General features: G+C 36.9%; 2 protein-coding genes across 7 annotated transcripts in view; one reads left to right on the top strand and one right to left on the bottom strand.

The window, feature by feature from the left end:
- Positions 1-404, top strand: part of LOC126458252 (uncharacterized) — a 627,652-nt gene extending 627,248 nt beyond the window's left edge. The window contains exon 5 of the mRNA XM_050095165.1: positions 60-404. Within this exon, the coding sequence (XP_049951122.1) occupies positions 60-249 (190 nt within the window). The 3' untranslated portion in view covers positions 250-404. The remainder of the gene's footprint in view (positions 1-59) is intronic.
- A 5,449-nt stretch (positions 405-5,853) lies between these two features.
- LOC126458247 (ATP-dependent DNA helicase Q1-like) overlaps positions 5,854-17,132 on the bottom strand; it is a 131,836-nt gene continuing 120,557 nt past the window's right edge. For all 6 annotated transcript variants that reach the window (XM_050095158.1, XM_050095156.1, XM_050095157.1 and 3 more), the window contains 2 exons: positions 12,590-12,772; positions 5,854-6,490 (listed from right to left, as the gene is read on the bottom strand). In XM_050095158.1, the coding sequence (XP_049951115.1) occupies positions 5,952-6,490; positions 12,590-12,772 (722 nt within the window). In that variant the 3' untranslated portion in view covers positions 5,854-5,951. The remainder of the gene's footprint in view (positions 6,491-12,589; positions 12,773-17,132) is intronic.

Below are 17,132 nucleotides of genomic sequence, written 5' to 3'. Positions count from 1 at the left end.
CATACATCAATTTGTAGAATATTTTCATGGGTGACACTGGTTCATTTACTCATTTTCAGGGTGGCAAGGTGTACTGCAAACCAGAGGCAGCAGGCACGACAACATTCATTTTCTATTGCCTCCACCGAATCTGATGCCAGCAGTGATGGAGAAGAAAATGAAATTGCTGAAACAGATGACTGGCTTGTACAGGCACTGCAACGAGATGAATATCAGCAAGCTAAAAAGAGTCACAGAATTGAATGTTAGAACAGTTAACAAACACAGGAATTAGATGTCTGTGTTTGTTAGTGAAACTGAACAGTTCCATCTGTCACTGCTTTTGTTTTGACTGTTATTGATTTCCTAATGAGTTGGATGTAATGGTGAAATAAATATAAACAATACAGATGATATGATTAAAATTTTTCTATATAAATTCAAAGACATTAAAGATACAATACAAACACAATGAAATTGGATGTTGTTCCATTAGAATGAATGAGGTTTATCATGTGTTCCTTGAGGTTTAACCAGCAGATAAAATATTCCATCATCTTTTGGACATGAACCCAGGACAGTATTATTTCTTCTTCCAATATTTCAGCTAATAATCTTACAGCCATCTTCAAGTTGGGTTATTGACAAAGTTACCTCTGACACACATCCATTTAATCCACAGTTTCATAGTACTGCATTAAGTGGTTGAAATACTGCCAGCGACTCACCTAATAGATGGCTGTGAGGTTACTAGCCAAAATGTTGAAAGAAGATAAAATGCTATCCCGGACACACACCCAAAAAATAATGATGATCATTTTGATGATGATGATGATGATGATTCTGATTGATTGAGATAGAGAGAACAATGACCAACAATGGGTAATGGCAGAAGAACAAAAGTTTGAAACCAAGAGTGATTTTTTTGTCTGTTAAGTGTACCTAAGCACCACCCATCATTTAACTAAAACTGAACGATTGCCTTTTGTACTTTTTTTATTACTCACAGGAATATTCAGCATATGAAATGGAATTACACATCCAACTAGACGCCTGAAGATATGATGTCTACGTCTGTTATAAAAACTGGAGTAACCGCATGAGGAGGGGAAAAATAGAGAGGCTTTCATTAGTTCAACTTGAAATGGGGAAAAGTTATTGTTATTTGTTGTTGGCAGGGTACAAGAGAGATCAAAGTTCATTTGTGAAACAGGCTTCGGTAGCTCACCCACCTATCTATAATTTTTTCATTGAAGAATTGAAACATGTTTTGGAATTATTAGGGCATCAACCATGATAGTACTATGACAATAATTGTGCCAGGTTGTTTACACACTTACATGAACTTACACTAGTCAACGACTCCCTTCACGCTGACAGAAAGGGCAGAAATACATTTACGAATCTTGCACAGTAACAAACCTTACACTAGTCAACGACTCCCTTCACGCTGACAGAAAGGGCAGAAATACATTTCTGAATCTTGCACAGTAACAAGCACTATGTCGTGTAATTCATTTGGACAAAAGCTCAATATCAAAGTAAAAGCAGAATCGTCTGGTTTTCAGTTATAACCATAAGAATGATGATAATGTAATTTATGGAAGCATTTGACTGAATACAGAATACCAAAAATATGTAGGTATGGAGTTCTACAGGACAAGATGCTACAAAGAGAGAAAAACTGTTATTAATTTACATTCATATTTGTGAACATTGTGCCTAGCCCCGTTTTTAAATTTCTACCTGCACCAGTCTGTGACGAAGCAAGCTGGGATTTTTTTACTTCCCCTCTTGTTTTGCCATCTGCCTCCTTAAAATTCATTTTTTCATGTCTGACTAATTACCATTAACATGTGTGAGTTTAATATCCATTTTCATACAAGAGAAAGGTTGTCCCTCAGTTTTAAAGAATATAACACCAGATCTAATTTTGTGCTTCATTTTATGTTAAGTGCTTAGTTTTATGTGTGTAATTTTCTAATTTATTTTGACTATTCCTAGTTAATATCTTTTGTTTTAGGGCGAAATCAGTAATTGTTTCGTAACTTAAATTCTATTGTTGACTTATAAACAAATATAAGTTCTGTAGTAATTACAAACATTTGAAGGAACAACTAATAGCATTCTTTAAGTATTTATTTGGCTCTGTTCGAAAAATGTTAGCAAAGTCAGCCCTTAATTAATTCCAAAGTAATTACCAGTTTTGTCAAAAGTATTGTTTGCATAACTATATCTGTTAATTTCATCACTTAAACAAATAATTCGGCTTAACCCTTGTAGTGGAAGAAACTGTTGAAAAGAAAGAATTTTTCCACATTTTCAGTTAATTGAATGAGGTATGTTTTAACTGTAATTTCTCTAAATTAAACATCGAACAATGTGTAGGTTCAGCGCCTATTATTGTGAAGATATATAAGGGCTCGATTTTTGGCCCCGAGACAGTCAGTCCACAGCCAAATATCACACGAGGAACATTGGTTAGATCAACAACAATGTATCCACTTAACTGTGAAATAAGTGTAATAGGCCATGTGCTAAAACAATGACAGTGTCTGTTCAATACGTACCATATTATGCGGCAAGATCTGTGTGGTTAGGCTTTTACTGCTCATAGATGTTCAACAGTAAACTACTGTAGCAGTATGTTGATGTTTGCTTGCAACCTATTAATGAGACTTATTGAAAGTTAAACAAAAGCGCACTGGCCATATAACTGTGTATTATTGGGGGGTTATGAACTGTGAAAGTAAAGAACTACACCTGTCAGCTACATCATTTAAAGTAGTCAGTGATGAACTTCCATGCCCCATTTTTCAGCCAGTGTAGCAACGCTGTATGTCGACACTGAGGACAATCAATGAGGAATTAAAGCAGGTGAATGTTACAAGTCACGCTCAGAATGAATGTCCACAAACAAAATTCAATATTCCGTTCTCAAGCATATTATGATGCATAACAGAGACAACTTGTATACCTCCTTCACACCTAACCACTCACATCATTTGTATTTCCGACCCAAATAACAACACTACTCAAGTTCAGAGGCAGGAAGTCACTTTACAACACATACCCCACCCCATCTATATAGATTCATGCATTTTACTATTTGGCTTATCAGCAGCTGTTGTCTCCCTCTACATTATTATTGTTATTTCTTTACTTTCTCAGACGTTAAGTCTGGTTAAAAATGGAAAGTGACGCGGACCTTGATCAAGCGTCACTTCCTTTTAACTGTACAGTATATGTTATGTTGCATTTAGGAACTTTCAGGTAATTGAACATGTATCAATAATTACGGATTTCTGTAGTTGTATATGTAAGTTTGGATGTAGCTGTATTGCATTGATGTACTGGTGAATATTGTGTGGTATGACTCCTGTAGTTGATAGTATAATTGGTATAATGTCAACTTTATCCTGATCCCACATGTCCTTGACTTCCTCAGCCAGTTGGATGTATTTTTCAATTTTTTCTCCTGTTTTCTTTTGTATATTTGTTGTATTGGGTATGGATATTTCGATTAGTTGTGTTAATTTCTTCTTTTTATTGGTGAGTATGATGTCAGGTTTGTTATGTGGTGGTGTTTTATCTGTTATAATGGTTCTGTTCCAGTATAATTTGTATTCATCATTCTCCAGTACATTTTGTGGTGCATACTTGTATGTGGGAACGTGTTGTTTTATTAGTTTATGTTGTATGGCAAGTTGTTGATGTATTATTTTTGCTACATTGTCATGTCTTCTGGGGTATTCTGTATTTGCTAGTATTGTACATCCGCTTGTGATGTGATCTACTGTTTCTATTTGTTGTTTGCAAAGTCTGCATTTATCTGTTGTAGTATTGGGATCTTTAATAATATGCTTGCTGTAATATCTGGTGTTTATTGTTTGATCCTGTATTGCAATCATGAATCCTTCTGTCTCACTGTATATATTGCCTTTTCTGTCCTTATTGTTATTATTATTATTATTAGTCTTAAAGCTCCTAGAGTGGAGGATGCTACGTAAGGATCATTCATTTTCTGTTCTTCTTGTTCTTCTGGTTCTTTTTATTTGCCCATGAGTTTTTTATTGTTTGTGAGAATTTAGTTCTTCTTTCTTTGCTCCATTTCATTCTGGTTCTTTGGGCTTTTGTCTCCGATTTAACTTCCCATTTTTCTACTTTTATTCTAAACTTGTTCCTTACGTCTATTTCTTCTTTGGTGATTTTGGCTAATTGCAAGTCTTTTTTAACATTTTGGATTCACTCTCCTCCATTAGCGAGGGAATCTATGTATTTTACTATTCTTTTTGTTAGTCTGTGTTCGGGAAGCCTCATTATGTAGGCATAGAATTTGAGGCATCTTTTCCTCATGTCTGTCTCTTTGTTAGAATAATCCTCAATTTTGGACGTTTTCTGTAGTCTCCATCCATTCGCGGTCCATCTTGGTCCAAAAATTTTTGTAATTATTTTCCTTTCTTCTTTCTTTAGATTTTCTATATCCGTTTTCCTGTTTAGTGCCAAGGTTCCGCTGGCATATAACATTGATGGTTTACTTACTGTTTTGTAATGTCTAATTTTGGCATTTAAAGATAAGCATTTTTTATTATAGAGGTTTTGCACAAATCCTAAACCTTTACGAGCTTTTGTATCCTTTCTTGTTGTGCATATTTTTCAGAGATAATTCCTCCTATGTATTTAAGGTGTGATACTCTGTTAATTTCTCCATATTTGGTTTGTAATTTGAAAATTTCTAAATTTGTCGTCATAAACACTGTCTTTTCAAATGAGATCTACAGGCCGACTTTCTCTGTGCATTCTTTTAGAGTTTCTATCTGTTTTATAGCCATCTCACAAGAATCTTCCATTACTGGGAGATCATCCGCAAAGGCTAAGTAGGGTATTCATAGGTGCCCCCCCCCCCCCCCCCCAATGAAATTTGTTTCCAGCAATTTTCTTGAAGTTTCTTTTCCCATTCTTCCATGACTCTATCTAGAACTACACTGAATAACAAAGGCGATAACCCATCACATTGTCTAAGCCATGTTTCTATTTCGAATGGTTTTGAAAGTTTTTCCATAAATTTCACTTTGGATGTTGTATTTGTTAGTGTCTGCTGAATGATTTTCTGTATTTTCCAATCCAATCCTTTTTCTTCAAGAATCCTAAATAGTGGGGGTCTGTGGATTGAGTCATAGGCCTTTTTGAAGTTAACAGAGACATATACATTAGGCTTGCTACATTATTATTATTATTATTATTATTATTATTATTATTATTATTGTGTTGTTTCCCCCTCATCTCAAAAAACCACCACCTTCACTTCCCCCTTAATCTTTGCCTCGCTTTTTTCTCCTTTCTCACCATTTCTTTTATTTTTGTTTCTATCTTGTCCTTTATTTCAAATGAAGTTCTCAATTTTTTTACATATAAAATTCTGCCAATGCACTGTAAGCAAACTGGAACCTGACTCTTATGTTATAATTCACTGTTATTTCTAAATACTTTTCTTCAGTTTGTTACTCCCCAAATCCCACACTTCGAAGTGTTAACACATATTTTCTTAAAGTCCCCATGCTTACTTTCCTCCCATCTTACATTCTAATTTGTTGTTTCTCCTACAGACGTGTCTTTTTAAAAGTGGTGTAATTAAAGAGTTTTATTGGCTTGTCAAGCACGATCATGCTATTCTTGTTTTGGAAGCTGACTGACAGTATTAAACGATGTCAAAATACACTTCAATTTGATCTATCTACTTATTGCATATTTACTTGTATAATACACAAAATACTCAAGCTGAGGTTGAAAATATACCAATCAAAGTTTGTTTGATTATTTCTTATTCCACATTAATGGAATGATTCAGAATGAATAAATAAATAAATATGTAAATTACTTTTAGAAAAATGCAATGGATATTAATATTTGAGTATTTTACACAATACATTTGTAACAAAAATAGCCATATTACAGTCTCATTTGGTCATATTTCAACCACATTCCAAGTCCTCATCACTGCTACCTGAACTTATATATTTCTTGTGCTTCTTGGCCGAAAATGATGTGCTCTTCAAAACAGGTGCCTCTTCACTATCAGAGTCCTCTAACGTCACAGTTTCAACACTGCTTGTAGGTATGAAATCTGATTTCTTGGTAATATGATTAGAAGAACTACTAAGCACATCAGATTTTGATTCTGATTTGTGTTTTTTGTTGGACAATGTTTCATGATCACTCTTACGTTTCTTTGCAGAGGAAGCACTCGGACCACCATTCAACTTCGAGCCACAGTCCGAGTGCCCACCACCCTGTTTCATTTTTTCCTTTTTCACATCCGTTTCCCTATCAGGACTTATCACAATTGTAGTCTTATTATTTGTACACTTCTCTTTGTATGCTCCTGGTTCTCTCTCAGCTGCACCAGATGACACAAGTACAGGTTTCACCACGGCTGGCATTGGGAGCTTCTTGCCAGGGACGGCCATCTTTATACAGTAGCTGTTCGCCAACACACTTGCTGCCCTCGGCCCTGGAAAAAAAAAAATCACATCAGTAATTAAATTACAAAAATTTTTCAAATGATAAGCAAAAACAGGGGAAAATGTACATCACCATTAACAGACTCTTCAAATTTTTCTTCATACAGGAAGATTACTCATCATTGCTAACTTCTATGAAAGCAGCACAAGGAGAAGTATACACCCCATTTTCCAAAAACTAGTGTGACATGTGTTCAGCAAACTATTACATGTGAGACTATTACACAAGTAAAGAAGTGGTACATGCTCCATTGAATCGACCAATCAAATTATGTGTCACCAATGTCTGGCATATGCTCATAATATGAGATGTGGCAAGGCTTGTGATCCAACACTGCATACAACACTGCTCATTAAAATTGCAACACCTTGAAGATTGCATGCAACAATTGTTAAAGTTGTTTAGATACTATGCATTTCATTCTTGATGTGTTACGTCTGGTGACTGTGCTCTATCTTCGAAGTCTTCTTGACATTCTATTTTGGATAATGCAATACTGCCCGTTTCCTGTGCCATCTCGGCCTATTTCTGGAGCCAGAAGGTATTTGACTGTTGCCCTGGTCAACACAAGTCCAGAACCCTCATCTACTGGAAACATTTTGTAGTGGGATGCCAAGAGACTGGTACACGCTACTTTCTTGTACATCTCTTCTTGTTTGCTTTTTCTTCTTTAGATATCTTAGTTGCAAATCACAGCTTATGACAACTGCTCTGCCTAATTTACAACATGCTGTCAGAAAGCTTTCAATTTTTACATTAAAGTATTCTTCAAACTAGAATGTTACTCATGTCAAAAACATATTCTTACCATGTGTACTTCTCTATCAAGGATTTGTCCTGATAATGTAGACCTATGTGAACACAGATAATTAAACACTTAGCTCTGACCATCAACAAATTTAATGCAGTGTTTGAGTTTCAAACCACCTTCACTCAAGACCTACAAACCACTGGCCATCTTCCACAACACAGTACAACCATTCATAGTTAAATCAGACATCTTTGTATTTGGTAGTGGAATTTTCTCACTGATTAGGTGAAATCAAGAATTCCTGCAGTGCATCAATACCTTACACAGCATTGACATTCTATGTTTATTATGAGACATTTCAAACATCTTCCCTACAACATGACCCTAACCTGTCCTCTGCAGAACTTCAGACTCTACATTCCCTAAATGCTGATGACTCCATCATTATCTTCCCAGCAGACAAAGGGTCTACCACTGCATTACTTGACCAAAAGGAGTATGTTAGTGAAGGTCTATGCCAGCTGCCTGACACCTCTACATACAGTGTCTGCCATCAAGATCCCATCCCTGTGATTCAAATTGACTTGTAGTCCCTCCTTAAAACATCAGGCCCCTCACAAGGGCTAACACTTCAATCCATAGAGCTTCTCACTCACCCAAACCACACACCCACACCTTTTACCTTCTTCCTAAGATCCACATACCCAATAATCCTGACCATCCTATAGTTGCTGGCTTCAAAGCACCCACTAAACATATATCTGCTTTAGTTGATCAACACCTGCAACCCACAGTACAAAGACTCCCTTCCTACATCAAAGATACCAACCATGTCCTAGATCATCTGAAATCCATGCCCGTCCCACTCCCACCATCTCCCTCTATACCAACAGCCCCCACATACATGGTCAGCTGCGGGTGAACATTTCCAAACCTATGACATCCTTCCTACTCACCTTAATGAACTTTATACTTCCCAACAACTACTTCACCTCTGACAGACAGACGTGCAAACAGACCAGGGGTACGACCATGGGAATCAGGATGGCTCCCTCAAATGCCAACCGTTTCATGGGTCGCTTGGAGGGCACTTTCCTGGGATCCATAAGTCTTCAGCTCCTGGTTTGGTTTAGATACATTGATGACATCTTTACCATATGGACTCATGGTGAGGCTGACCTGCTAAAATTCCTGGAATCTCTGACTACCTTCTCCCAATTAAATTTCACATGGTCCTATTTCAAATCCCATGCCACTTTCCTTGATGTTGATCTTGTCCTCACCGAAGGCCAGCTACACACTTCCGTCCACATTAAACCTACCAATAAACAACAGTACTTACATATTGACAGTTGCCATCCTTTCCATGTCAAACATTCCCTCCCATACAGCCTTGGGATCTGAGGCAAATGTATTTGTTCGAATGCAGGCTCTTTACAGCAATATAGCACCATTCTCACTTCAGCATTCACTGCACATAATTACACCCCCACCCTAGTTAAAAAGCAGATTTCCTGGGCCATCACATCCAATCCTGTTACTGCTGATCCCTCCAAAAAACAACTTTGGAGCACATCACTGGTGGCTCAGTATTATCCTGGTCTGGGATGTGTTAATCAGCTACTTCGACAGGACCACAAACTCCTAAAATCATGCCCTGAAATGAGATCCATTCTGTCTGAAACTTTGCCCACCATACCTAGAATAGTTATCTGTCACCCTCCCAATCTCCACAATATTCTTGTCAGACCCTATGCTCCTTCTGAACCCATTTCCCTACCCTATCGCTCCTACCCCTGTGACCGTCCCCGCTGTAAGTCTTGCCCTATGCACCCTCCTACCACCACCTATAGAAGCCCTGTAACTGGCAAAACATATACTATCAAAGCAAGAGCCACCTGTGAAACGGCACACGTCATTACCAGCTGTTATGTAAACACCGCTCGGCCTTCTACATTGGCATGGCTACCACCAAATCATCAATTAGGATGAATGGGCATAAGCAGATGGTGTATACTGGCAACTCGCGATATCCTGCTGCAGAGCATGCTCTACAACATGACAATTGTGACCTCAGCGCCTGCTTCACCCCATATTCCATCTGGATTCTTCCCCAGACACCAGTTCCTCAGAACTCTGCAGTTGGGAACTAGCACAACATCATGTCCTTGGTTCTCACCACCCACCTGGCCTTAATTTATGTTAATTTCTTCTGTCTCAGCATTTCTTCACAGTAACTACTATTTGCTTCACTCTAGTTTAGTTTTCTACATCTTTCATTGTCTCACCCATATATTTTTCACTGCCCCCCTCCCACCTCTGTTATGTACAATGCACTTAGTTTTTCCCCCTTATTAACTCATGCATGATATTTAAGCAGTAATCTCTGTCTGCATGTTACCCTGTCTTAAACCTTTAAGCTCTCAGGTTTTCAAATCTCATCCGATGCAGCCCCAACAATCAGTCTTTCCTTCTCATCCTGTGTGGTAAGTCTCCCCTAATCGATGGTTCTGGGATACTTTCCCGAAGTGTACCACTTTTCCTAGTCCTCTCCAGTCCTTTTCCTTCACCCCTCTTCCTTCCAATTCAACCCTTCTGCCTGAAGAAGGAGCCACTGGCTCCGAAAGCTTGACAATTGCAATTGTCTTTTACATGTGTGTTCTGTCACCGCTTGGTGAGTAGATTTTTTATCTATCCAGTTAAATTATTTTTTTGTTTTGGTAACACAACTGGCCAGTCTAACTTCATATCAGCTTTAGATAAATACTTCCTCTCCTTGAACAACTTTTGTAAGTTAACTAAACTTTGCTTTTTTTTTTTTCAAATTTATCAACCGCTTCACTTAATGACTTTTTTTTCAAATTATGTTACAAAAACATTTTTTTACTGGTGAAAAACATCCTATAATGAAGGGCATTACACATAGAATATAAAGATAGCTTTCAAAGCTCAAAATAATGGGTTAAAAAAAATTGAATATCACCAATAATAAAATCCGTAGTATACTCATGCACTGGACTTTCACTAAAATATCCTGAAACTTGAAGTTATTTTTTAGTTTCTGTGTAACTATGAAGTCTAACCATGTATTTTACAATGGTTTAATGTGAACAAAAATCATGGAGAAGCTGTCTGAAGCTCAGTGGGTGTATTTATCTCATACCACTGGCAAGCACTTGTCATTCAACTGACAAACTGTTGTCACTTTCAGCTCTAATGAAGTAACATCAATTTCTTCTTCGCTTTCTGAGCTGCTATATTCAATGTCAAACCCAGAATCACTATCACCATCCTCTGTTGAAAGTGTCGAATTGACAACACCACAGGAGAGGGGCTGAAAGTGCGTGTTTTGTTGTCAAGTATCCAAAGCCGTACACAGTAAAGAGGATACCTAGTGGCAACAACCTGAACCGAAACTCAACAGCCGCACACTTAATTATAAGTGTTGAAACAGATACAAGTGGTCCCCCCTCCGCGAGATCTGTCCTTAAATAGCCCAAGTATGCTCAGGATTTTAAGTTTCTGTCAAAATAATAAAACAAGATAACCACGAATTATGTTAAGGCATTAATTTGCCCTCTCCTCTCACTCTAGTCTCCATGACCATTCTGCACCAACTACTTCCAACTGATTCCTACCACCTCTTATTTTTATTTAGCTTCTTATAATAAGACATGTGGAAAAATTTCTGTTGTGTTACGTATCCCTTCCCTTCCCTTCCCTTTTCTGAACAAAACCTGAACTACCTCTTACAGATGCATATAAAAACTGTTTATGAGAAATAAAAAACTAAAGCTATCATCAACCCAAAGGTTGGTTTGTATGCCACAGTGCTTTACTAGGCATGGTCCTAATGGAGATGGTATGCCATTACCTTCCTTCAGCCTTTGCACTGACTTACCTCATCTGTTACTGGGGGACCTACAGTTTAATGTGGACTCCAAACTGTGGTGCAACAGCTTATCCATTTTAAATGCATGGTGTCAGGACTGTTGTCCAGTAACTGGATTTAACATATAACTTTAATTTATTACAGAAAACACCTTTTTTTAGTTTAATTAGTTACTTGTTATACACATTAAATTCACAATAAACCTTATTATATGCAATATTTCAACAGAACAAATGCAAAAAACTAAAAAATTTAAAAAAATAAAATATAATAATTATAAGGCTATGTGCTGGTCATTTACAGGTGCTTTTATTTAAAAATGTCTATCTCTACTTAAGAATTCCTGTATGATATAGACGAGGTTGCTAAATCTACATTTGAAAACATTTCTGCCACTTTGCAGACATTTTATTTCCACAAGTATATTGCCAAAGAGTTTTATAGCTGCGTATCTCACCCCACTTGGTGATAAAGTGCCATTCCCTGAAGCGTAATGCAGATCATTTTTTCTTCTAGTGTTGTACTTGTCAATATCTATGTTCATCTTAAACTTAGATGGATTGTTGATTACAAATTTCATAAGTGAATAAATGTAGACCTACTGTAGGCTGTCATTAGTATTCCTAGCTGCTAAAAGAGATCCCTGCAAGATGTACACATGTGAACTCCACACATAATTCTAATTATCTTGCTTTGTGCAATAAATACTTTTTGCCTAATTGAGAAGTTACTGCAGAATGTTATCCCACAAGACATCAATGAAATAAAATATGCAAAATATGTTACCTTACTGACTTCTGTTTCCCAATGTTGGCAACTATTCTTGTGGCAAAAGTAGCTGAGTTAAATGGTTTTTCCAGTTTAAGTTTTCATCAACATGTACATCTAAGAACTTATTATTTTTTACTCTATTATTTATTGTTGGCATACTAGGTGGGATATTTTTGACAGTACACAACTGGATGAACTGTGTTTTTTTAAAGTTTAAAGTTAGCCCTTTATGCAAAACTATTCAGTAACTATCACAAAAACATCATTTACTATCTTCTCTGATGATGCTGCTTTGCTCAGCTTCACAACACTGTTTCGTATTAGGTGAGTTATGCATGCCATGAAAACCTAACTTCTCTAATAGAATATAAAGACTGACATCATCAAAAGCCTTCAACATGTCACAGAAGATACCAGTTGATTATACTTTATCATTTGATAATTGTATTATGTGGGGTATAAATGTATAAAAAGCTGACTCAATAGAATATGCCCTTTTGAAATCCAATCTGTGATTGGCTAAGTAGGCTGCCCCATTACTATACAGGTGGGCAACAATCATGGAGTACATTACCTTCTCAAAAATTTTAGAAAATGATGATTATTTTATCCAAAAATTTAAAATTTCTGCATCAAAAGGGTATCTTCAAAACTGTGATAAGCTAAATACCTACCTCTTTTGATGTAACTAAGAGTTGAATATGGGGTGAAATGAAAATCTTCTTGCAGGAACCCTTGGATCAATAAATATGCCACCACTGCCTCACAATTCTCACGGCTGAACTGTGGTACAGGAACACCACTCACCCTGAGGTTGGCTTTTCCTTTACCCAGCCAGGCATCGATCAACATTTGACCTGTAGGGAACCAAAGTTTCCATCTAATTATTTTGGCTGAAGACACAAATGCATGAAAGTGGGGTGGGCTGCAAGGCAAACAGGGTCTTCTTGGAAGTGACAAGAATCTTGGAGGGCTGGTTGAGAAAGGTGAAGCAAGAAGAGTACTTTCTCCTGGTAAGACATCATATGTAGTAGTGCAGTTGTGTCTGGGACCCATACCAACCATACCAATCATGTCTGATTACAGCCGTGCAAGATGTAAACAACAACAAAAAAAAAAAAAAACACGCCAAATTTTTGTGTACAGAGATTTTGAGAACTGCAGTCATGCCACTGCCATAATGTGAAAGGGAACTCACTGAAATACCAGAGAGAAATACACAGATAAGATCAAGATGGCATCCAATGTGTACGTTGATCACATTTCTCTTTATAAAAATGTTAATTTTTCCCCGTTACAAAGAAAGCATATCTCACTAACATCTTGTACTTATAACGCGAAAATGATAGCGTACTCTTTCATGAACTTAAGGATGTATGAGGCATATATGAAACATATTTTCATTTTCCAGGCCTTTATTGTGTTTCTTCATGGGATCAGAACGTCAATTTTTGGTTTTGGCATTGTTAATGTTAGAGTATGGCCAGATGCATTTTCTGTCGCCAATCGCAAATGTCTGAGTCTAGTATTATCTCGTGTAAAAGTGTGCAAATGTTTTCTGTACATTTAGAAATTGTGTAACTGAGGTAGGACATGAGAAGCAGCCTGGTATTCTGTTGTTGAATGTGAGAAACTGCCTAAAAACTACATCTGTGCTTATTGGCACTCTGAATCTCATTGTTAATCCACCAGGTGAATTCCAGCCTGCTGATGTGTGCGGATAACCATGTGGGTCCATAAATGAAACACACACAAATGAAACATCTTACTGCATGACACGTAATAAAGTAGGTGGCATCGTCATATACTTGAGAAAACATAAGCTTCTATCCACTACAGGGAAAGTGTCATGCGTGAATAAGTTTTATGTTGACAAAGAGTCAAAATTTCAATTCACGTTTCACTCTATTTATTTCTTTGTTGTTGGTAGATACATACCCTCATCTGGAAAACTTAATTCATTCCTGAAATCTTTTGATGGAGTTTTGAATAAATTAATGCCATGGTGTAGGAATTTAAATAACACCATACCCGGAGATCTGAAAATGAACACTTCTCATGATTGTCAGGAAAGCAAACTTTAACATATTGCATCCTATCTTATGAGGTTAAAGATCTATGATGACAGTACAGTTAACACAAACGGTATTTTAATAGATCATTATGACCACATCATCTCAGCAGATATTGCAATACCAAATTAAAACCAAGAAAAATGTACAAACACAAAAGACCACGAAGTTGAATGCATAGAGGTTACAGTTTACAATTCATGCACTGAAAATGGACACTTTGAAATTTCATGTAGGAAAAAGTAAGCTGAATACGCTAGAAGTTGTGCAAGTATCTAATCTGCTTCTGAAAGTGGATGGAAGTTACACACAAATACAACATGGAAGAAGTCCGTAATCATGTAAACAGTGCATGCAACACAAATTTTGTACATGAAAACCCAAACCCCTTTTATGGGCTTTTATTTACAGACTGTGAGAGTGCAATGAGCAGTCTCGAATCACATGAGAAGAAAAACTAAACTGAAATCAAAGCATGACACAGACATTTTCAGTATTATAAAAATAATGCTATCATAGTGTGGTCACTGATAATGAAGTGATCTGAAAGAATTTCTCATACGGCATTATCAGCTACTATCGGCAAAAGACAAAACAGTGTCATCACACAGCACCAAAGTACTATTATGCCTAAAATCAGTAAACTGTCAAAAAATGTAAAATAATTCTATATGGAAGGGCAAATCTTAGCTGCAAAGTTTCAAAACAGAAGTAGTACGTACATACATACATACATCAAAATATAACCAGTACAGTGAAACTAGGCACAAAATTCCAGGCAGCAACTTCTATGGGATGCTTTCTGTTCGGATGTCACCATTATCAAGCAAAGACTTTTTCTTGATCTTAGTGGAAACGAACAATGTAGCAAGTAATGAAACAAAAGATCTAGTGATCTTGACAAAAGAAGACTGCACACACTGAGAAGCATCATAACGAGTAAGCAGACTGGTCATGTGTAAATAAGGAGACACAAAATACATACACAAGATTTAATAATATAACATTTGCTGACATAAGCTGCACAGGAAGAAAATTCCATATGACCCATCATCTACATCTCAGTAGGTTAGGGAAGGACTTGGTAACAAACACAGTTTCTAGAAATAGTAAACAATAAGTTGAAAGTGCAATGTAATGTTACAGAGGTCATTCATCTCAAGGACAAAAATTACAATTTCTTGGGAGAGTTAATCCTGAAATACTATGTCACTGAAGCAATGCACATGCAGGACAAACGTGACATTTTTTTTAAGGACAAATAAACACTGCATTGGTGCTACATGAGATAACACCAGCGTGTGTGTTTCATTTATGGACCCACATGGTTATCCGCACACATCAGCAGGCTGGAATTCACGTGGTGGATTAACAATGAGATTCAGAGCGCCAATAAGCACAGATGTAGTTTTTAGGCAGTTTCTCACATTCAACAACAGAATACCAGGCTGCTTCTCATGTCCTACCTCAGTTACACAATTTCTAAATGTACAGAAAACATTTGCACACTTTTACACGAGATAATACTAGACTCAGACATTTGCGATTGGCGACAGAAAATGCATCTGGCCATACTCTAACATTAACAATGCCAAAACCAAAAATTGACGTTCTGATCCCATGAAGAAACACAATAAAGGCCTGGAAAATGAAAATATGTTTCATATATGCCTCATACATCCTTAAGTTCATGAAAGAGTACGCTATCATTTTCGCGTTATAAGTACAAGATGTTAGTGAGATGCTTTTGCATCATTTATTATGGGACTGACTCCATCTACAGTAGTTTGTAACAGAACACCAGAAATCAGTAGATAACATTCACTATTTCAAATTATAAACTAGATACATCTTACTGCATGACACATAATAAAGTAGGTGGCATCGTCATATACTTGAGAAAACGTAAGCTTCTATCCACTACAGGGAAAGTGTCATGCGTGAATAAGTTTTATGTTGACAAAGAGTCAAAATTTCAATTCACGTTTCACTCTATTTATTTCTTTGTTGTTGGTAGATACATACCCTCATCTGGAAAACTTAATTCATTCCTGAAATCTTTTGATGGAGTTTTGAATAAATTAATGCCATGGTGTAGGAATTTAAATAACACCATACCCGGAGATCTGAAAATGAACACTTCTCATGATTGTCAGGAAAGCAAACTTTAACATATTGCATCCTATCTTATGAGGTTAAAGATCTATGATGACAAGTACCTGCAGTACAGTTAACATAAACGGTATTTTAATAGATCATTATGACCACATCATCTCAGCAGATATTGCAATACCAAATTAAAACCAAGAAAAATGTACAAACACAAAAGATATCTATCTGCACATAATTGCTATACGTAGACACAGTCGTGGGTCAACAATAAATGGAACCTCCTCTTAGAAGTCCTCACTGGACAAAAACAGTACCAATCGCATTCAAAAAAAGTAAATAATATCTATAAAAATCCACCTTTAAAATAAAAACCTTTGCCATTATATGTTATAACAAAAGTTCTGAAAATTGTATAGCTTGCACAGACTAACTACAAGTTATATAAACAATTCTAGAAGCAGCACAAATATCAGGTCTGAAAATAAGTTAGGAGATTGAATGCAGAAAAGAATTACCCAACATATATGAAGCTCCTAAATGAAATTTTTACTCTGCAGCAGAGTGTGTGCTGGTACAAAACTTCCTGGCAGATTTAAACCATGTGCTAGACCAAGACTCGAACTCAGGACCTTTGCCTTACCTCAACCAACTGAGCTACCCAAGCATGATTCACAACCCAAACACACAGCTTTACTGCCACCAGTATCTCATCTCCTACATTCCAAACTTCACAGAAGCTCTCCTGCAAAGCCTGAATGCCTACCACTCTTGGAAGAAAGAATACTGTGGAGATATGGCTTAGCCACAGCCTGGGGGATATTTCCAGAATAAAATTTTCATTCTGGAGCAGAGTGTGTGCTGATATGAAACTTCCTGGCAGATTAAAACTGTGTGCCACAGACTCGACTCAGGACCTTTGCCTTTCGCGGGCAAGTAGTCTACCGACTGAGTTACCCAAGCATGACTCACGACTTGTACTCACAAGACATTGTGAAGTACAAAATACAAAGGTGCAGAATAAAGAGAGCATTTT

Source organism: Schistocerca serialis, chromosome 2 (genome assembly GCF_023864345.2).
Source record: "Schistocerca serialis cubense isolate TAMUIC-IGC-003099 chromosome 2, iqSchSeri2.2, whole genome shotgun sequence".
NCBI lineage: Eukaryota > Metazoa > Arthropoda > Insecta > Orthoptera > Acrididae > Schistocerca > Schistocerca serialis.
Note: the sequence above shows the minus strand (reverse complement) of the source record. Positions and strands in the feature narration are given on the sequence as shown.